General features: G+C 29.7%; 1 protein-coding gene across 1 annotated transcript in view; it reads left to right on the forward strand.

Annotated features, from left to right (window-relative positions):
* Nucleotides 1–23,978, forward strand: part of LOC106464243 (intraflagellar transport protein 80 homolog) — a 48,734-nt gene that overhangs the window by 19,637 nt on the left and 5,119 nt on the right. The window contains exons 4-17 of the mRNA XM_022391960.1: nt 1,353–1,463; nt 2,299–2,367; nt 5,308–5,417; nt 6,617–6,706; nt 6,920–7,057; nt 7,912–8,036; nt 8,688–8,861; nt 10,678–10,752; nt 14,230–14,393; nt 15,012–15,076; nt 17,508–17,646; nt 17,899–18,046; nt 18,693–18,864; nt 20,696–20,785. Coding sequence (XP_022247668.1) covers nt 1,353–1,463; nt 2,299–2,367; nt 5,308–5,417; nt 6,617–6,706; nt 6,920–7,057; nt 7,912–8,036; nt 8,688–8,861; nt 10,678–10,752; nt 14,230–14,393; nt 15,012–15,076; nt 17,508–17,646; nt 17,899–18,046; nt 18,693–18,864; nt 20,696–20,785 — 1,670 coding nt within the window. The remainder of the gene's footprint in view (nt 1–1,352; nt 1,464–2,298; nt 2,368–5,307; nt 5,418–6,616; nt 6,707–6,919; nt 7,058–7,911; nt 8,037–8,687; nt 8,862–10,677; nt 10,753–14,229; nt 14,394–15,011; nt 15,077–17,507; nt 17,647–17,898; nt 18,047–18,692; nt 18,865–20,695; nt 20,786–23,978) is intronic.

Genomic DNA, 23,978 nt, shown 5'->3' on the forward strand with positions numbered 1-23,978 from the left:
CCCAATAATGCATAATTTCATTTGATAAACACGTTTAGATTGAATGGTAATTTATAATCAGTCACAAGAACGTCGAATCTGAATCACTTGAAAAAAACACGGGGGTGCTTAACTTTTTTCCAGGTGTGTATATATATATGTACATAATCATTATAGTTTATTTTACATATTTAGTAACATTAATCATGGCTACCTGTATCATGGATATATTTACCTGTTTGAATTCATAAACCTATTGTATTTTTATACATTTTGTTGTGTTATTGATAAATTGATATCTAAGTCATTTTCAAACTAAAGCAGTTCTTTACTAAAACAGCTACATGTGGTTAAACTCACAAATATGTTAAATGACTTAAACAATTGATATTATGAGACATCTAGGACCTAAGCTTCAATTTAAATTTTACTTATTACCTGATTTACTATTGATGTTATTAAATTAGTGTAATACCATATTCTTAAAATTTTATCAAACCTTTTCAGATTTTATTGTTGATTTTCTGGTTATTGATAGCTGTGCACTTTCATGTAAACATCCTTTTTTATAGTTAAATATTTGAAATATGTAATTCACACAGTAAATATATTGCCATTAATCCAAATGTGTATAAATATTTAAAAGCTTGTCTGTCTTCCATTTTAGTGTCAGTAATTATCACTTATCTTTTAGATATTTAAGTAAAAACAGTCATGAATACATTAAAAACTTTTAAATACATTCAGAGAATTTGTATCATTTCTAGGAGTATTTTAATAGTGGGTCTTTTTTTGACGTATGAAACATGTATAGATCTCTCAGTATTACTGTTATAGAGCATGACCCATTAGTACCAACTTCATTATCCTTTCATGACAGTTAATTAATAATAACACAATCAAAAGTAAGTTAATTATTTTAGTGAGAAGTTGTAACTTCATGTAGCTAAGGGATTGGAACCAAAGGTGATCATTTGTGTAAGGCATGTCCTAACAGTCTTCTGCTACATATTAGATTTCATGATATCCTGTCAGTGAAATGATCAATGCAGATTGTAACCCAGCTTAAGTATTCCTGTAAATGTTAATAAAAATTGAAGTTCAGCCTAAATGCCTTTGTACATGCAATTTTTCAAAAACAAAAATGGAACCAAGCTTAAAGTGCTTCTGTAGTTATCAGCATACTTCTGCAATTATCAACAAAGCTTAATTTTATTACATGTTATTAAAGGTAATGAAATATTATGAAAGAGAACAATTACCTTTAACCAAATATAACATAATTTTCTATTTAAATATATATTAAAATTATTTTCTTTTTTATACAAAAAATATTACATGTAAACATTACAGCATGTTCTTAAAAATTACAGGAAAATTTCATCTGTTATCTAAAGGAGGTAGAATTGAAAAGACTATTGAAGGTCACAGAGGTGCTATACTAGTTGGACAGTGGAGTCATGATGGCTCAGCTCTTGTTACAGGTGAGATAATAGTGGGAAAACAATCAGTGATGAAGGTTGTTGGCTGAAATATTGACCATATAATTCCTTTTACCTTTCAGCTTTTACCCTGTTGGATCATTATCTGTAAGTTTATAGATTGCATTGCTAAAATTTGAGCTTTGATTCCCCATGGTGGACAGAGTACAGATTGCCCATTATGTAGCTTTGTACTTAAAAACAACCTTTCAGCATCTTTAATCATTTTTTATAAATTTTTTTTAGTTTTATCTTACTATAGCTGCATTTGTGTGTTACTGTTTGGAATATCTTTACATCTGTATTACAGGGATGGGATTTAATTCTGACAGGATATCCAAAAACAAGTGCTCTTAACAACTGAGCTAAAAGATTAACTCACTAGATATTGATAGTACAGCACTTTTTAAACCCTCGATCTACTCATGTATGACACCTCAAATAAGCAAGGCTTTTCATAAGTCTGAGAAGTCAAAGTTATGAGGTTTTAATGTGACACCAATTTTTTTGTGGTATCCAGACATCTCCTCCTTCTAGTTCTTGATTGTGATTTAAAAAAAAAGGAACACTTTTACCAGTTGAGCTAATGGGTTATCCAAATATCTATTGCTAATAAGTAAGGTTTTTTTTTAACAGCTAAGATAACCGTGCAACCATAATGTTTCATGTATCTGTTGTCATTCAATCAACAAATTACTTTTGTTTTAAATATATTTTCTTAAAAAAAACTTGTTTGTTTTTATGCTTTTTATTTTAAAGAAAAATATATTAATATATTTGTTTGTTATGAAAATGTTTTAGTGTATCAAATAAAAATACATTTTTGCATCTTTTGTAGGTGGAGAAGATGGTTTAGTAAAGATTTGGTCACGTACTGGGATGTTGAGATCTACCTTAGCATCAAATAGTGAGTTTCTCTTTATTTTTAACTGGATCAGTGGAATTTTAAGAAGGATACTTGAAGTGATCTTAATAATAAGAATGTTGTATTTGATTATGAAATTATTTTATACTTATGAAAAAAGTACATTTAGTAATTCATTGTTTTAGCTTTCTAGTATGGCAAAATATTTGTATAGACTTCATATTTCTTCTTATTTCTAACTCTTTATCAGTACCAGTTACATCTGATTATAAAAATCTGGTTTAATTTTGTTTTTGTGATCATTCATAAAATAAACATTGAAATAATATCACCTTTTAACATAGTGTAACCCATGTATGAAATTTCCTATAGTCCAGCTTTAACTAAATTTATCTTTTACTGTAATGAAATACATTATAGATTGTTAATGTTATAATGTTTGTCTTTTGATGGGATTGTGCAAAACCATTCAGCATTGTTATAAGATAATTTGTATTGTAAATTAAGTATCAGTATTGATATTGCTGGTTGAAGTAGAGTTGTCTTGTTCTATCCAGCTATTTTAATATTTAGGATTTCATGATATTAAATCTAATCAGAAATAATTTCCATCACAAAATTACTGTTTTTAGTTTTTAATCATCATATTAGACTAAATCAGTCTGTTTTAAATTCATGACTTTCATGGTACTTGGGAGAGGGCCAAGCATGGCCCAGTGGTTAATGTACTGGATAGTGGATCTGAGGGTTTGTTGTTTGTGTTCCATTATTGCCATAAAATGCTCGTGCTCTTCTTGGAGTCATGGTGCATTATAAAGAATGATGGTCAAATTTTGCTATTTAATTAGAGTAGCTCATGAGTTAGCAAAGAGTGATATTGACTAGCTGCTTTCCCAACTATTCTGTCACTTCAAAATTATAGATAGCTTGAGCAGGTAGTCCTTGAGAACCTTTGCTTAAAATCCAACAACAGAAAAATTTTTCAAAAATATATACTGAAAAAATGTCAACTAAGTTTTGGGTATTTTTGTTCTTAAAATAATAAAAGATCTACCTGAAAGGTCCTGCTAAAAATGTAAGAAATAGAAAATATTGTACTTACTCATATCAGATGAGAAAAATGTTAAATCTATTTGTATGTTTGTTGTCTACATGCAAAGTAATAATATTTGAATATTGAAAGATATATCATTTACACATTTTTTTTGAAAAAGTTGAGATAAAAGTTAATGTTATATTCATCATTCAAAGTTTTTATATAGTAGTATTTAGTAAGAAAATAAAGTTACTATTCAGATAATTTTGCAAACTGGAATTAATATTAACTCTTGTTAAAAGGCAGCAATTTACATAGATCACAATAAAAATATGTATTTAGTAATGATATTTAAATATAATCTACAAACTATATTACTTAAGATGATGGTTAGAATACATTGTTTCATCAGTTGGGTAATGGTAACCTCGGTATTAATGATATTTTCGGCCGTAAACCCAATGATATCTCATGAAGTTCAGTCAGCTCAAGAGGCTGAGATTAGTCCTAAATCCATATAATAAGCTAACAGTGCAGAATAATCATTATAATGAAATAATGAAAATAGATGTAGATATATTAAATATCCTAACAAACACTATGTGTCTTCCACTGTGGTAAAAATCTCACTTGTTTAGGCCAATGTTCAAGTAATAACTACCACATTTACATCTGAAGGTAATTTTTAAAGTACAGATCAAATATAAAAGTAAGAGATGTTTTAGTTACTCCTAACAATTTATTATGTTTTTATTTACACCAGTTATGATAATTTAATAACTAAACATGTTATTTACAACCTTTTGTTCATACCATAAATTATGTTTTTTTTCTTCCCCTCTTTCTATTTCTTTCTCCCTCACTTATTGTCTGACATTTGCAACCTATAATCTTGTATATCGTCATTCCATATGAGAACATTACATGCATAAATTCTTGTACTTGGCAACCTTGTATGGTCACATTTTTCCATTGCATTCTGAGTAGTACATTCAAGCTGCTTTAATCTGTTGCTGTGATGCTATTTTACTAGCAGTACTTTATTTTGTAAGAATCTGTTTTTAGTATTAATTCCAATATAATTTTCAAAGTGTAACAAATTTTATTGCTTATTTTCCCTTCTTTCATTTCATTTTACCAAAGGTGACCCTGAGTCTTCCACTTTGTAATTGTAACACAATGTAATGAATTAGCCAGGCTGTAAGTCGTTCTGGATTTCTAGAAGGCTTGGAAGCTCAGTGTATTATTACTGTTGCTTTTTGTAGCCTTTGTTCTACTGTAAACTAGCTTGTCTTTCAAAATGATTTCTTTCAACTTGCTTCTTTAGGTGAGAACATTTTTTCTAAGGAGAGACTTGTTACTTTTGAGTTGGACTGTCATGGAACTGAAGTGACTTCAGTGGAGGACCTTCCCTCCTCAAATGCAAACAATGAACTAATTATCTTTGTTGGAATAAAGTGAGACTTGTCCTAGCAAATTCGTCTATTCCACTTTTGCATTTAAGACAGACCTTTCATGGTGAATTGCCTTTCACAGTTTTTTCTACATACACTTTAGGATTCCAGGTTTTTTAACTTCCCAACTAGTAAATTAATTTTCATAGTTCAAAAAAAATACTTAACCTACACAGTAACTATTCCTGTAACTCCCCACATTTGTAGGCTTGGGAAAAAATGCTATTATGTAAGGTTGTGTAAGATCAAAATAGATGACAATTGGAGTTAGTACTACATAACAAAAGATTACTGACCAAGAAATTCTGTCAGTAGTGGATGTGAGACATATGACCACAGATGTAAGGCACTAGCTGAAAATATATGAGAAAAGAGAGAAATAAGAAGATTTAAGAAGCACCAACAAGAGGTATAGCTACTATATAATTACAGTATAGATAACTCTTCCTGAATTACATATTACTACTAAATGGCAAATTTATAATGTTACAGGTGCACCCGTGTATTCACTAGCTTGGGGACCAAATTGTGGAGATGTGCTGTATACATGGGATAAGTATTTGGTGATTAAGTCTCTTCAACCAAACTCTAAACCTTTGCAGGTAACTTAAATATCATCATTTAAGTAAAATTAAATTATATACAAAATAAGGTTAACAGAAACTGATTTTACTAGTCATTTGCTGTCATGGAATTTATAGGAATAAAACTACAGTAAAACTCAAAACAAAGATGATGCCCAGTCTATCATTCAAGCCACCACATGTAACCGAGTTATACTGGTTCCAGAGAATTTCACCCCTCATCATTAACTCTGGACAAGAGCAAATCAAAAGAGCAAGACTAGGCTACATATAGTGGTGGAATGTACATTATATGTATGGTGTTTTGAGTTAGCTTTCACTCACCATAGTAAACCTATACTTATGTACAATTTCAATAATATGATGCTCTTAAATTATTCCTCTAAATTATTCAGCAGGTACGCTGTTTAGAATACAAAATATATATGAAGCCTAATCTATCATTTGATTCACCATTTATCATTGAGTTATACTGGTGTTGTGGAATTCCAATCCTCACCAGTAACCATGAACAGGAGAATAAATTAGTAGCAACAGTGCTAAATATTCTTCAAATCTCATATAAATATAGATTTACTGTGGTGAGTGAAAGACAATGTAAAACACCATACATATAATACAGTAAAACCTGTAGCACTGAAGCACATACGGGAAACAGTATATAAGAATATCAAAACAAATTGTTTTTTTGAAATCATACTATAAGTTATTTTTCTAATATTTTGTTATTACTAAAAAATTTATTAAAATGGAAATAAGTTGTAGAAAAAAAAATATTAATGGGCTATTTACTGATTATAAAAAATTTCTGATGTTTGTGTTTGTACTGTTATTTTATCTGCATGCTGATTTCTGTAGTAAACTTTTTCAGAAAAAAAGAATCTTTAAAATTTAATCACCTTTCATAAATACAGTAATTTTTATGTTTTGAGAAGAGATATATAGTGTTTATTTCAAGAATTGGATCACAGTATACATACAATGTGCTAGGATATTTTTTAGACATTGGAATGAGTAGACCTCTAGAACATTTTATGACACTGCTATCTTCACTTATTTTTCTAAAAGATTCATAATGAACTAAACATTGTTTTCCTCTAAAAATTTTATTGTTTTTATTTTAGTATGAGTATACAGTATTATTATATTATATATTGTCCTGTTAAATTTTTGCTGGTATCATCTCAACTTAGTATTGTATTTTCATCCATTTTCAGTGGAAAGCTCATGATGGATTAGTTTTGAAAGTTTCGTGGAATCCAAACAACAATATTATAGTTTCTGGTGCTGAAGATTGCAAGTACAAGGTGATCTTTATTTGCAGTATTTCAGATCATTGTCATCCTGTCTGTTTTTGGAAATATACAAAAACTGTTGAACAAAGAGCAGTTTAGAACCAATTCAGAGTATGAAGATATTTTCTGACATGTTTCAGTACCAAGACGGTAAAAAAATAGCATTCATAAGTACATATTTTCATACATGTATGTGTGAATTTTGACAGATATTCTTATTTGTAGGTATGGGACACGTATGGAAGAGTCTTGTATAGTAGTCAACCTCATGACTACCCTATTACTTCAGTGTCTTGGTCACCAGATGGAGAATTGTTTGCTGTTGGGTCCTTTAACACTCTTAGACTTTGTGATAAGATTGGGGTAAGATATATATATGTAATCTGTTTTGTAAAAAAAGTAAATGATATGCTTCTGGTATAAAAGAAGCCTATGTTTTATGTGTGTACTTTGAGAAGATTACATTTATAAACAAATATTACTTCTAAATATGCTTACTCTGACTGAGAACTTTTCCTATCATTATCTTGTTTTTTCACTCAGTTCTTATGACAGTAAATTATTTACTGATTGGTATAATCTGTATTGCAGTTACATTTAGTAACAATAATTAAATCAAGAATATACCACTATGTAGTGAAATAGTGAATAATTTTTCACTTTAAATGGCCAACTGCTCTATTCATGTAAACTTCAAATACCCTATCTGATCAGAAAATTATATAACATCCTTAGATATACATACTATTCTTTATTCTTTTGCCTTTAGATAAAGAATTATTTATCAGCTTTTTAAAGTGTACCATGTAGTCATGTAAATTATGTGAAAGAGTTGTTTCATAGTATTCAATACACAGAATTAAATTTCCATCTTTGTTTAACCAATTTAATCATACTTTTTGTCAAGACTATGTTGAAATTATGTTTTTGTAATTACATATATCATTTGTTTACTTTTAAACAATTTTTTATGTACATGCAGACATTTGGCTATATTTGATAAATGTTTTGATCTTTTTTGGATTTGTTATTTTTCCTTTCTTCAGTTAAGCCCAAAACAGTGTCCCTTTATTTATGTTAAGGTTTGTATTAATATTTGGATTTTTCTTATCATCTACACACGTGCAACAAGTGACTCACAATAGAAATTAAGGTATTTTTTCATTGTCTGTAAAAAAACTGACTTTGAAATTTTCTAAAACCATGCTTCTTTTCAGTGGTCTTACTCCTTAGATAAGCCACAGACCCAGAGTATTTTCTCTTTAGCCTGGTCCAGTGATGGAACTCAGATTGCTGGAGCTTGTGGAAATGGTCATGTTGTTTTTGCCCATGTAATTGAACGGTAAGAAACTATTATTGATATAATTTTTTTCTTTAGTTCAGTTGGGTAGTTCGCCTCCTTTTGAATATAGTTGAAATGAAATATAATTTAATTAATATTTTAAAAAAATAATACATTTTTTTTCAATTTCTCACAATTACTAAAATCATGCACAAAAATAGAAAATTGGAATGTTTTTCATTTTGTTTTTAAACATCCATTCTTAAAACCGCTATGTTTTTTAATTGAACACATTTTACATTAAACCATAAAACAATTTTAGCTTAGTACATGTAAAACAAAAGTTGAAGGTAATTAATGCATCAGTTTTACTCTACATATTTAATTTTGCATTTAACTTGCTAGATCTCTCACAGTTTTTAATGTCATATTTATTTGACAAAATTTCATGTTTTTTATGCAGTTTAATTTTAGTTTTCGTATGAAAAGAAACAATTTTTTAAGACTTGCACATAAAAATGTGTATAAAATTTGCACTTGATATTAAATATAAACATTCAGATTTGTTTATAGTTTTTGTGTATGTCTACATGATAGATAGTACAGCTTTTAAAAGTGATCAACTCAGAAATAATTCTCAGAATCCTTGTCAGTTTGTGATGTGAAATTTTACCCAAGGTTTATAAGTTAAATGGAATATTTGTTCTATAGCCGCCTAGAATGGAAGAACTATGAAGTGACAGTTACAGGCAGAAAGACTATTTCTGTGCTGAATGTCAACAATGAAGTCTGGGAGAAGTTAGATTTCAGAGACTGTATAATAAAGGTTTCCTTAGAGTACAACCACCTTGTGGTGGTTACTTCAGCTCAGTGTTATATTTACAGGTAATAATTATATGTTGAGATTACCTTCTTGCCATGTTATGTATTACTTTGTCTTAGTTAAGCATGTTTGATAACTGCAAACCTCAAGTTTATCTTTCTTTTATCAGAATGTTTAGAATCTTAGTTACTCAATAAAGATTGGCTTATGGTTACATTTAGGGTTAATTTGGGGCCAAGAAAAGGCTCCATAATTCTTCTTAAATTCGTAAAATAATATCCTATTATGTTTTCATAGGTCTAAGGAAAAGCAACATAAAAGTACATTTTAATATTTTTTTGTGTAATTTGGAATTATAAAAAACTACTGGATGTCCTCCGTTTAGATTATTAAGTAATTCAGTGTCATCCAGTAAAGACTGATTAGTATGTTAAGGAGACTGATTTTATCTAGTAAAGACAATACAGCTTGACTGGAAACATTTTCATCCAGTAAAGACTGATTAGTATGTTAAGGAGACTGATTTTATCAAGTAAAGACAATACAGCTTGACTGGATACATTGTCATCCAGTAAAGACTGATTAGTATGTTAAGGAGACTGATTTTATCTAGTAAAGACAATACAGCTTGACTGGAAACATTGTCATCTAGTAAAGATTGAATAATATGTTTAAAACGTGATATAATTCAGTAAAGGTAATTATTAAGTATATAATCTTATTTATCATTCTGTAAAAGTTAGGCAATATGTCTAGAATCTTATTGTTATTTAGTAATGATTATTTAGCATAGCCCATTATCAATGTTAGTAGCCAATACAGCCAACGAAGTCTAATTACTTATTAATTAATGAGGAGTTCTGTATTGCTGTTATTAGACACTAATAGGTATTAGAAATTTTTAGTAACTGATAATAATGATTAATTAGTAATCAGATAAATTAATCATATAGGCTACTAACCATGACAGTAATTAATATTTGATTCCATAACCTTACCATAAGTGCTTAATCAATTAGCATATTTTGAAATATTTATTATTCATTAAAGACTGATTAGTAAGTTTAGAAACTTTAGACACCCACTAAAATTTTAATGGTATGTCTCCATTGATCTTACTGTACAGTTTATCTCATAACTGTCAGTTCTTTAGTTTGACTACTGTCACAAATTTCAAGGTTAAAGGAAGCTAATTTTAATGATCATTCTCACTACTCTGTAGTCACATTACATTTAAAACAAAAATATTATTACTGTATTATATTGTTTATTTCTTAAAATAGTTTGCTCATTCAGCCTAGTTAAGATAAATTCACATAAATTTGTATAAGTAGAATATATGGATTTTTTTAGCAAGAAAAATTCTTCATTGAAGGTTCTACATATATTACAATTTACAGAACCAAGCCTGATGCCTAAGTAGACTATATGTTCTAAAAGTTCATACATAAACTCGTTTATCATTAAATAAGATAAAAAATTAGTTTTATTCAAATCATCAGCATGCAAGATAGATATTGAAAAATATATGTGTTACATGTAGTTTAAAAAATTAAGCAATTGATAATCATGGAAGTTATTTGCATTATTTAGAATGTAGGTTCTATCTGATTTTCACTTTATTTGTATAAATCATTTTTCTTACAAGTAAAAAATGTTTTAAGCAAAATATATATATATATAACAAGGATAGCTTAAAAGTAAGGATCCAACAAACAATTTGAAATTAAAATTGTAAATTATCAACTGAAAGTAAAGGTCATTTCATATTCTCATAAAGATCTAGAAAGTCAAGTAAAGAAAAAATAAGCAGAATCAATACATGGAAACAGAAGTAAACTAAAGTGATGATTTTATTATTTTCTTTCGTATATCTAGCACAAAGAACTGGAACACTCCTCAGATATTTGACTTAAAAGAATGTCGTGTGAGTTTAGTCATTCAAGCAGAAAGGTAAAGACAATAATGTGTATCTTGAATGGTTAGTGAATTAGGTAGAAAATTTAATACTGCAATATATTTCCTCATATGGTTTATTATTAAACTGGGAAAAGATGTTTCTTATGTGGTTATTATAAAGTTAACATTTTTATATAGCATTTCTCATGTCATAATCATTCAGGAAGTAAGGAACTGTAGAATATTTTTTATATATCTCGTCATTTGCAAAAGGGTAAATATTATGGTAAACTGCTACTTGTGTGGTTAATAATCAAAACAAAAAGTTACAGACTACTGTACATTTTTCTCATATGATTAGTCATCCAAACAGAAAGGTGAAGACCATAGAAATATTTTCTTAGATATATAGTCATCATCTGGCACAACAGTTCAAAAACAGCTCAGGCTTTAGATAGACACAGATAATATGATTTCCAGTATAAAGTGTCTTACCTATTATCATAAAATAAAATCACTAGTGATAATGGCTATAAACTTTTGGAACATAGTCCTGTGAAAGTTTAACAGTGTAGAAAAAGATGAAATGAGCTATAATACTGCTTACTTTTTATACTGTACATTTTGCAGCATTTGAGTCTTTCAAAAAACTGAAGAAATGTATTATATTATGTGTACTATTTACTTCACATTTTTATTAACTCTTAAGCTTACTTGCTCTGATTGGCTAACCTAAATACAGTTAAAAGTTTATATGAGGCTTTTATTTTCACATTTAAGCTTCAGATAAAATGCTCTTGATATACCTTATATGCCAAGGTTTTAATATTTTTATTAAAACATTTATTTAGCTCCATTTTAACAAATACTTCAGTTACCAATAACTTTTAGTGAAAAGTCAGCTAACTGTATAGAGTAGAACTCATGGTATGTAACTTATAAATCATTGATATATAAATCATTCTATGTAACTAAATGACAAGTACTTAATTTCATAAACTTATTTTACAAGAAGACTGAAACCTACAATGATTTGAGTTGAGTAATAGGTGACAATTTCTGGGAGATGCATCAAGAGATACTGGTCATTCTTGTGGAGGCTGGCTGTGTAGCAGAAGGTAGGAGAGAGTTCTTTTACTGATGTTACGTGTGGCCTTCTGGCTGTACACTGTCTTATGATTTCCAACCTTTTGCTTTTCGTAGCTACACATATAATGGTGCTTTACTTTCCATTAGTCTCATTTTCTCTAAATGTTGATGGAGACCTTTCATGGTTGTCATTTTGATCTTAAAAGTGCAGAGGAGGTTCTTATCCTCCAAGATTTGATTTTAATATAAGGGCTTCTTTTGCAACTTTTTCAGCTTCTTCATTTAGTGTTACTTTTGTATGGCCTCGCACAGATAACCAGGTGATGGTGGCAATATCTAATTGCAGCTCATTTCTTTCAGTAATTCAGGGCATATCGTACTTTATGACTTCCAGCCCCATCTCTGTGCTGCATGTGGGAAGCTTAAATATTCTATTAGCTTTACACAGAATGTTGTTAGTCCACGAGATAACGAATGCCCAACCATGTCTCTCACTATCTGTGGTGTAGGAATCACCTGTGGCTATAATGACAGGTGATTGTTCACCTTGGTCTTTAAATAGGTGTTGACAGTGTGTTTCTGTTTCAACATCTACCCAATCTCTGCATTTTCTGTCTAGGTTAGTTTCCACAGATCCCAGTAGTTCCAGATGTTTATTCCATATGAGGGCATCTGAGATCTAGTGTTAACCAACTATCTCATAGGTGGCTTTATACGGGGCTTGAACATGCTTGAAAAGGGGCCTTTTTTTGCAAAAGTACTTGAAAATATTATGATGGTAGAATATGTCGATATATCTAACTTTAATGCATGTTGCGGAGTTGAGCGCAATAAATTGTCTTTCTTTTCTTTTTAGTCTACATTCATATGTTGAACAAATAAATAGGAATTTTACAAAATTTCAGTGGAATTCAGTTGATTTTGATGTAGTTTTTAGCTTCCAAAAAATGCTTGAAAAACATTCTGAGAGTGCTTAGAAAGTGCTTGAAATTGATCTGAGCAATTCAGTATGAACCATGTTTATAGTACTTGTTTACTCATATTGTCTTCAGAGGTTTCTTTTAACCAATCCTCTGCTTGAGTCATTAAAGCTTATGAGATGTAATAGCATCTTGATGGGGGTGTCTGAAACAGATTTTAAACAGGCTTTTTTGTATCTTTCAACCTTATGTACCTATGTAGGTCTCATACTGATCATCATTAATGCATATTACAGGATGGAATGGATAAGACTTTGGCAAAGAAAAAGCAGGTTATTTCCTGCTGCAACTTTCAGTGCATTGTGCCTAGTGAAGTGGAATTGTCTGTCAAAGGTACTTAAGTGTTTCTTTCAGGGAGATGGTAGTATTTGCTAAGAATGTTGATGGTTTGTCCTCATCAGCATGTATGTTGTTAAATGTGCAGAACATGGCTGTGGGTTTGGTTGTATTGATAACCATATATGTGTCATTATACCATTTGCTCCCCTGCTAAGGGATGGTTACATCTTGCTTTCAATTTCAGCTCTGTTAAAGCTTCTAATGAGCACTAATGCAATAAGCTAAGGTTAGCAAGCTGCATGTGGTTGAACTGTCAAGGTGGGATAGATACATGTGGTAGATTGGAGAGGAAACTGGAGAGAGAGATGTTTTTTGAAGTAGACCAGTATTGATGGTGATCCACTTTGATTTCCAGTTTCCATGCTTTATCATCATAAAGCATCTACTGGTAGATTTTATTAGAAAACATTGAATCATGAATTTGATAACATCACTATTAATAATTTTTTGTTATTACTCAAATAATATCTCATGAGGCTCAGAAACATTAGAAGACTTAAATTAGTTGCAAGTCCTTATACTAAGCAAACACAAGTGTGTAAAGTAATAATAATAAAATAATAGCATTAATAATTATAACAAAATTCCTTTAAATATGATGACTAATAATAATGAAATTGATTTCACAGAAAAGCAGAGTGAGTCACTTTGTTCAAAACACAGAAAACAATTGTTAGAAAATCAATGCAGCTTACAGTAAACAGAACTTGAATATAAACACTCGTCTATTTTATAGAAGTGCCAGTCCAACTGCAAAAGCTGATTGAAGATGCAAAAGAAAAAGCTTAAAATCATCATTATTGAAGGAACACTAGCAACCTTTACAGAGCATTATACTGATGTCAAGTCACAGAATCCATAGCCATACTAAGATGATTTCTTTAAAACATGTCTGTCACCAGTTTCATCTGAAATTCACCAGCCAATAACTGAAGTTGTTATAGCTTATGTGCATTTACCAGATGTTATTGCTAAATTTCTGATTGCTGGCCATTGTTTAAAACTGAATATACATGTCCATACATTGCTGCTTAGCATCTTTAATAAAGAGATACATATATATGTTTAAGTAATACCATTTAGTAACAGCAGCAATACATTTATCTTTAACTTTCTTTCAAAGACACTTTCTGCTCGTTGATGGTGGAGGCTTGTACATACATTTTTATGATGGCAAGATGGCCAGTGCACCAAAATGGGCAGGAATGAGGCCTCATTTATTGAACCATTTTACAGTTAGCCTGAGTAATGACACCCTGGCTGTAAGGGATAAAGGAGATGAGAAAGGTGATAATAATACAATGTCATTAAAACAGATTTTATATATTTAAAACATAGAACTCTTTTAATAGTTAATATTTTTTCTCTCAGTTAGCCTGATTAATGACTAACCTTGCTGTAAGAGATAGAAGGAGATGAGAAAGATTAAAATAAATATAGTTTTTGTATATTTAAAACACAGAAGTCTTTTAATAGTTAATATTTCTTTCTCTGTAATTCATTAGTATACAGAGTTTCAATGTTGTTGGTAAAATGTATTTTTGTAATTTTAACATTTATAACTTTTCTATTATTTTTCAAGAACCTAAGTTTTGTTTAATCTTTCAATTTGTGTGCCAGTCTATAGGTAAACAGTTTCAGATTTGATGTTTTAGTTAGTAAAGAATTAAAAGATTATGTATTAATTTTCAGAAACATTATATTTATACACAATAGCCCATAATTACTAATGAATGTTTTTGATATTGAAAAAACGTTAAACACTGAGGGTTATGAATTATTTTTAATCAAAGTAAATTTGAATTTTATATATTTTTTGGTGTAGAAAAGTATCCTCAGGGTTAAACTTATAATAATAATAATCAAGTTAGTTTGATTTTAATTCTTGTAATTGTTTTATCATAGTGGTGCATTTGTTCGACACTCAGACAGGCAAGCCTGCCAAAGATGGGAAACCTTTTGTTCACAGGGTAAGATAAACAGAGTTGAAAATTAGAAATTTTCATCAGTCTGTCGAAACTTGATAAAATATTTAATGTATGCTGTATGTATAAACTTGTAAATATTTATTTCACTGCTAAATGGGTTTTTAACAAAGTTTTTCTTACTCATCACTAGAGCTTGGCAATTCAGTCAATTAATTGATACACTTGTTTGCTTCTGAGCAGTAATTACATTAATTAGTGTCATATAAAGTACCTGATTAATTGAAATTAGTTTTCCAATTATTAGTGTTTTCGATTATTTCAACAATTGATTGATCAAAATTTTAATTAGATTGATTGTCATGAAAAACTAATCAAAATTATTATTGTTTTTGATTATTCCAATTATACAAGTAATCAAAATATTGTTATTATACTTATTGTAAAGCACAAAGCTACATAATGGTATGACTTTGCTTTTCCCAATGTTTGCATTATGAGTTGTTGTTTTTTTAACTTAAAGTTTGTTCAGTTTTGGTGACTTGGCAGAGTCAGTTTTGATTCCCATTGCTACAAATCTTGCTCTCTTTTTTGTTATGGCAAAACTATTAATGCTATGTGCCACTGTCACTAATTATGAACTTCTGACTAGAGGATAAGGCAACTGGCTGGCATTACCTGCCACCAACTTCTTTCTTTCTCTCTCTCTCTCTCTTCCTGCTTTCTAGCTTGTTTGCTTGTATGTACCATGGTTTAAGGAGCATTGCACTAATTGATCAATGGGGCTGTCACTTAATCAATTAGCAAATGCTGCTAATTGCACAGGTGTATTATATAATAACATAATTGACTTACATGTGAGAATTCTACTAGTATGGTATTTGGAATGTATAAATTAATAAACCAGGAAGATTGGTAATATTTTTATTAAACCTTTCATCTCAGTTTTAAAAAAATCAAAATCTGCTAGATATTAAATACTGTTGAAATTTGAATGATGATGATGTCTGTAGAGAACTAGATAAAATTAAGGATAGAAACCATTCAATTTGGGCATAATAGTTATAATATTATTGCTAAAAATACAACAGTATATTGTGTTTAAAGAAAAGAAAAATTTTATTAATTATTTATTCACTTATAATCTGAAATTTTTGGAAACTTACTATTTATTTCTAATTTATTCTATTGAATGTTGATTTTTTTATGTGGTCTGTTTTTGTAGATACTGCATGAATAAAAATATATTTAAAAAGTAATTTCCTTAATCCTTCAAACACATTCCAATTGTATCAAAGTAACCAGTAATCTTGTGAAACAGCCAACTGTTTGCAGTACAAACTTTATTCTAACTAGCTGAGGGTACTCATACATACAGAAGCAAAAATTGTCAAAAGGACAATGTTAAATAATGTTCCCTTTCCTTTCTTCTTTCTTTTGTTATTAAATCTTTAATAACCTTATTAGTTGCTAATTGCATACCCTGCTTTGTGGAATGTAATTTAATTAACTCAATTAATTGACTAAATAATTATGTCTTTTAAATTCAAAGCTAAAAGTCTATAAAAAAGTGGAAATGTGTGCTAGTTCAGGGTTTATTTTTTTATCCCACTTCTCAAGCAAAAATCTTAAAATATAATAGCACATGTACATCATCAAACACTTTTCAATTACCATACAAAAAATTACAGTAATTAAACCAGCCAACTGAGGGTAATGGGTGTGAACACAGACACAAACATAATAGATCATCTTTATAGTAAGAAGTCTGCCAAGCTCGTCTGGTTTTGTTAAGATTTTTATTGTTCACTTTAAATGAAGGACATTGACCCAGTTATACCTTCAGTTCCAAGAAAGAAACCAAGTTGTTGTCACAAAGAACAGAAGGTTAGTACAGCATGGAGCTCCCAGTAATTACAAAATCAAACAAATCAGAATATCACAGTTATTGGCAACCATGTCAGTTAGAATTTAAGGTTTCTCACAGGAGTATAAAGGACATTGTGAAACACACAAAAATTGGAAGCCACATTACTGAAGCTGCATCTTCATTGAAAACAAAAACACCTGAAGACAAAAAAGCAGAAGACTTTTGAAGCATCATCCTATACACATGAGATGCATAAGTAGATTGTATAGTCACCGGCCTAACATGGCCAAGTGGTTAGGGCACTTGACTACCAACTGAAGGTCTCGGGTTCAAATCCCCGTCCCACCAAACATGCTTGCCCTTTCAGCCATGAGGGCATTATAATGTGATAGTTACTCCCACTATTTGTTGGTAAAAGAGTAGCCCAAGAGTTGGTGGTGATGATTAGCTGCTTTTCCTCTAGTCTTTCACTATTTCAGGTCACTCGTTTTGATATTCAGGTAGTTTTTTTCATGAAGATATTCATTTTTCAGAATTTCCATTAATTTATTCTCTGTGTATGTATTTTTTATTACTTTATCTCAAGAACTGTTTTCAAACTTTCAGTTGGAAGTAATGGAGGTTGCATTGGACAAAGTTGGACCTGCCAATGAGCGAAAGCTGGCCCTAGTAGATAAAAATAGAGACCTCTACTTATTGCCAGTAAAGCAACAACCTAATACTTCAATAAAGACAATCAAGATAGGTAGGGTTTTATGTTTCTGGGTAAATCCAGTTTCTAAAATGGAAGTGGAAAATTATAATTGATGCAGTTGACACCAAATGTATATTTGATCTGAGAACTTATTAAGCACAGATATGTTTTGATATTAGTGTGGTATCAGATTTTACAACATTGTTCTACTGTGCTTGGATGGTCATGAGACTTTGTAAACTTAATACTTCATATATTATTCCTGGATGTCATATAATTAGTGTATGTGGTGTTATGTTTCAGGGGTTATGGTTCAGTCAGTTGTGTGGAATGACAACACTAACATGTTAGCTGCACTTCAAAGTGGAAAGTTAACTGTTTGGTATTTTCCAAGTGTCGTTTTTGTTGATCGCAATCTTCTTTCTCGAACTATCAATGAAAAGGAAGGCAGGTTAGAGGGTTTTACTTAGCATTCAGTTATCTATGTTAATACAGAATTTACCATGTTTCTATTTATGCTTTAATTGGAAAAGTACAAATACATGTTTCTGCTTTTAGAGGAATAATGATGTGATTGGTGGGGGGGGGGGGGGTTAAAATGAGACTTTTTGTGACATAAAACTCAAAATATGAAATAAGATTTTATATTAATTGTATGGTGTTCATTTACACTTACCTAATAATATGAAAATAATGTGGAATACCATAGAGACAAAGCTTATGTAGCTAAATACAAATCTGCCTTTTTCATACTACCTTTACTATAGGATTCATTGAATCCAAGAAATGGTTTTCATGTGGTTATTGATTACCAGAAATGACTGATGTTTTAGATTTTAAAATAAATTAACTGCAAGACTTTATAAATTGTTACATTATGTTTTGGTTTTTAAGTACTCTTTCTTTAAATGGAAACCTTGTAATTTTATTCAATAATTAAGTTACTATAATTCAAAATATGAAAAGTAAAATGAGCCACTAATATTCTTACTTTACTAATTTAAAAAAGAACTCTGTGAAAAATGTTATGTAAATATAGTTTCTGCTGTTACTGAAGTATATGTGATTTTTATGTCAATTTTTTATTACCTCAATAGTGAATTTGGAAAAAACCCACAAATAGTCAGTTTCTCTGGAACACACCTTAGTATTCGTCGAGCAGATGGGTCTCTGGTTTCTACATCAGTATCACCTTATCCTTCTATACTTCATGGCTTTGTGGCATCTTCTCGGTGGGATGATGCTGTGAGACTCTGTCGGTTTATTAAGGTAGTAACTGGTTTTTGATTAGTACAAATTAGTAAACAAATGTTTCTGGTTTTCTAATTGTTGAATAAATAAATGATAAGTAAAAATTTAAAGAAGATGTATGTGTAATACTTCTTGTTATTAAATTGTTTGTTTTGTTTTCTTGCTGTTCTTTCTGTATAGATTAAAAATCTTGTCTCTGATAAAAAAAATGTAACTTTTCTAACCAATTTTATAAACTAATAGAAAACTGGACTTAAAAAAACTTCATATTTTACATACTTTTTAAAGTGCTAAGTAGAACATAAAATAGGATCAGAAATCAGAAAGAACAAATAACATTTCATATTGAGAATTTTTATTAAATTACAAACTGAGGTACCCATCCGTTGTTTGAGTCATGAACTTAAAAAAGATATGGGGGTGGATGCTATGATAAATAATACAAAAATACTAACTTTCACACAAATTATTTATAACATAACAGATTGTTACAGTATTCATTATTACCTTACACACACACACACACACTGTGTGTATGTTGTATTACAGAAAATTTAATGTGTGTGTGTTTGAGTGTTTTCTTATAGCAAAGTCACATTGGATTATCTTCTGTATCCACTGAGGGAAACCAAACACCTGATTTTAGCATTGTAAATCTGAAAATTTACTGCTGTCCCACTGGAGGACAGAAAATTTAATAGTTTTTTATCTGGTGTAAGAGCGTAGCCCTATCTATGAGTGTAGTTAACGTTAACTTATGTCAAAGATAATAAATGCTCAATAACAGCAATAATGTGATTAACCTGTTCGAGACTATCATCCCACAAAGTTTGGTTGAGATTAGCCCAGCGACATAGGAGTAATTAGATAAGGAACACACAGATTTTTGTGCTTTATGTATATATAGATGTCGTTCATAACTTAGCAGTGAGATAATAGTAATTAAAACAATATTGCTGTTAACAGGAATCAAATAGCTGAGTGTTGGTATCTTTTGATCATATGATAAGAAGATGTACATTTTATTATAATTTGTATCCAAGTCTGATGTATTTTAAACAGGATAACTTGATAGTTATCATACCTTATAGTATTACTCATTATAAATTTATTTCAAGCTTAATATTTCTTCAGAATTCCTATTAAATAATTTGCTGATAACTAAAGTATTAGTAGATTTTAACATAAAGTTCTCTTAAACTTTATTTTAATCAATGATTTTTGCCAATTTTTAAGATTTCATTTTAGTACCTGATGCTGCATTTGTTCAAGCATTATAGTTTTCTTTATATTGTAAACTTAAGTGTATCTATTTATTGATTGTTTCTAAGTATAGATTTTTACCCTGAATATTCACTCTTGGGTTTCAACTACAAATTTGTTTTTCCAAAGCCATTTTAGTTAACAAATATTTATATAATACACTTACTTATTCACATCATTTATTCATCCTGCTTTACTCCTGATCAAGAAAATACCAATCTCAAACTTTCAGGTCTCCCTGGATTTTGTTTTCCATAAAACAATCATGGATATTTATGACTTATGTATTACTACAGAAAAGCTACCTGTTAGTTGGAAATACATTTAGGTATTAATTTAAATTTAATATCATACATTTTTAGTTTGTTCTGACATCTGGCTGATTTACATTGTTGTAGAAAGTATTTATAAAGGCTGTAATTATATTCATCTGGATTGGCCCCATGTTGTAAACTACTTTAAGTATCCTGTGACATTAATTATTAGAGATTTTGAAAAATGGTAGTTTTTATGTTCATGTAATATCATGTGTTACTGACTTTTGTAGTACATTTAAACAAGTATACAGTTTTTATGTCATTTGAAGGACACTGCTTTATGGGCTTGTTTGGCTGCCATGGCTACTGCTGCAAGGGATCTTAACACAGCAGAAATAGCGTATTCTGCTATAGAAGAGGTAGTATGTTTTATTGTCTATACTGTTTTCAAGTTGATAATATTACATTTTTATGAGAAATAAAACTGCATATTATTTGGTTTAAGTTTTTATATATAGAATTGTACTTCATGTGTTTTAGTTACTATAAAGTTGAGTTGGATATTGACATAAGTATATTACTGTGCTTCATCTTGTAGGATCATATATAAGAAATTTCTTATGCTAACCTGGTTAAATATTGGTACATTTGTTATATTCTTCAAACTTTTCATACACCTGGAACATAGGACTTACAGCTTCATGTTTTTCTTTAATTTGACAGAATTTAAAGTAATTTAAAACATTCAGTGTATTAGTTTCAGAAAAAGCTTAGTCCTCGATCTAAGATAAAGATACAGAAATAAACACATGATAAAATTTTAAGTGCTTGTTTTGCCACAAAAACAAAAGAAGAAATGTAGAAAAGACATAAAAAATATTTCGATATTTTTATTATTATTATTAGATACTAATTAGCATCTATAAATAAAAATATAGAAACTCTTTAATGATTAGACTCAGTTGATAGTATAGGCTATGAGACATGTAAACAATTGGAAGATTTTGTTATTCCACACCTGGTAGAGCAAAGTACTGAAAACATATTCCAACAAGACTGGGACACTCCTTTAACCCCATTTGCTACAGGTCACGGGTCAAAGGACATGTCATATCTTTGTTGACTCACATTCAAAATTTTATTGAACTACTATGTTATTAATGTATGTCAATAAGTTTGATATCAAATTGTAGATTATAATTCAAATTTTAGTATGATCTATTAGTTAATTTCAAAATAAATATCAAAAAAGAAATCATATATATATTGATTTTTGTGTGTCACAGTATGTTGAATTCAGCATTGGTTCAAATTAGATGTTTGTGACATCCAAATATAAAGTCTATAGTTTCTTACAAATTAGGAATTCAAATTACCAATATTCACAAGCTAGAATCTAAAATAAGAACCTTCAATTTCTTCTATATGCTGATATATCACTACATTTACTGAATCATTCAAACACAGTGGCCCCGCCTATCTCTTTCCATTTTTGAAAACATTTGCTTACGTACACCTACTTTTGTCTGTGACATACGAATAACCAATCGAAGGCTCAGAATGCCCCTCATATGGGTCTCTGAGCCTTTGCAAAGTATTTACTTGGAAAACCCTTTCTTTTCATGGCAGATTTCAAATGATAAGGTAAGTCTTTAATGAATTTGAAAATTCTTATTTTTTTAAACCCAAATACAGCTTAGTTACTAAGCTTGATAAATTATAGTGGAATTCTATGATATTGACACAGTAATTTATGGTTTTTGGTTATTTGACTGTATATATATATAAAACCTGAACAAAATTATTTCATTTCACATCCTTCATGTTCAAAATTTGATAAAGCTTAGCAACCTACAACAAGCAGGAAACAAGTTCAAAAATTCATAACTAGAAGAGATAATTATTTTGTATAATTCTTTATTTACTGTTCTATGTTGTAAGAAAAATAACTGAAATTTTAGAACTTATTTATTAGTTATAATGTATATACATATATAATATATTAAAACTGAAATGTGACTGTATTTTACAAAAAAACTAGTCCATTAAAACACAGCCAAGACAGGTCATTTTATAAAGGCCAGTTTTATATTCTTGGATACAGTAACATGAGTGCATGTGCACCAAGTCATTGCAACTTCTGTTAACCAGGCATGGCTGAAAGGTCAATATAATAAAAATAATATATATATATATATATATATGTATAATGTTATGAGATTTAAACTTTTAGACTAAACATGTGTGTTTTCGATTTTTAATTTGTACTCATTCTAGAACAAAATAAGCATAATTTATATTTATTTCACAATTTTTTTATAGTGGTTACAAGGTCAGTCAACTCAACCCAACCCATACAGAGATACAGTAGTGAAACTAACAGATAAAATATAAAGTTTTTTCAAAAAAAAAACAACATTTGATAATTATCTGGAGGTTATAAAGATTTCACTTGTCAAATCTGAAAACATTCTATGCTTAAAAGTATTTTTAATCTTAACATCCAAATTAATTTGCATGTTGGATAGTAAACATTTGAAATAAAAAAAGGCACGATAAAAATAATTTGCAAAATTTTGTGAAGATATGAGTACATTATCAAAAATTATAGTATAATTACTCTCATGGATACTTTCTTGATTAAAAGCTGGGTGTATTGCACACAACCTGTAATGGTAGGGTTAACAAAATGAGATACTGCCTGATAAATCAATATTTTTATATTTAAAGAATAAAACAATAAAAAAAAATTTATTACAGAGAAGATGCAGTACCTGACGAAACATACCTTTGGTGAAGGTTCATCTTTTTCTTCCATATTTTGTTTTTCTCTTTTATCCTGATTTCCAGTTAGCATAGTTGTTAAAATATTCGAAAAGTCAGCAGAAGAACTAGTAACTCTCACAGGTACTGCCGTTGATGGAGGAACATTATTGTATGATGTTCCAGCCAAGTTGGGTGTATTAACAGCACTCACTTGAAGACTGGCTCCTTGATCAATCACACCAGTCTGAGATACCGGAGTCTTTGGTAGTGACAGCATTATTGTTTTTTCTTGATTTATAGCTGGAATACTAGATGAATCATCAGCTGACACCTCAAAGTGACTTTCACTTTTACTTGTTTCCAAAAGTTCTCGTCCAAAAAATGCTTCCTGAATACATAATTAGAAAGCAATCAAATTTACATTAGGATATTATATCTCTTTCTGATCATGAAATTGTATTAAACATTCTTCTAGGTCATACACACAATAGGTTTAGTGCAAAACAAACGTCAACATAGTATATGAAAGTGAAACAAATTAATATCTGAATAAAGAGTTGTTTAAACATTTGTTTAACAACAAGTAAAAGCTTGGAATGGTCTATTCTTCCATTGGGGTGTATCTGTGGGCCAGACAAGTTTTGGAGAATTCCACTCCTCATCAGTGACCCTGGACACTATCACCAATTAAATATCAGACCAAACCAAGCATTTATACTAGTGAGGTATCAAAAATCGAACTGGTGTATTTAAGTGTTTTACATTCACAAAATTAAACCTATCATTCTATAGGTATTTGAATAACTCGTAGCATTTCGCCACAATTTAATTCTTCGTATTCTTAGC

The sequence above is a fragment of the Limulus polyphemus genome, unplaced genomic scaffold, assembly GCF_000517525.1.
Source record: "Limulus polyphemus unplaced genomic scaffold, Limulus_polyphemus-2.1.2 Scaffold1597, whole genome shotgun sequence".
NCBI lineage: Eukaryota > Metazoa > Arthropoda > Merostomata > Xiphosura > Limulidae > Limulus > Limulus polyphemus.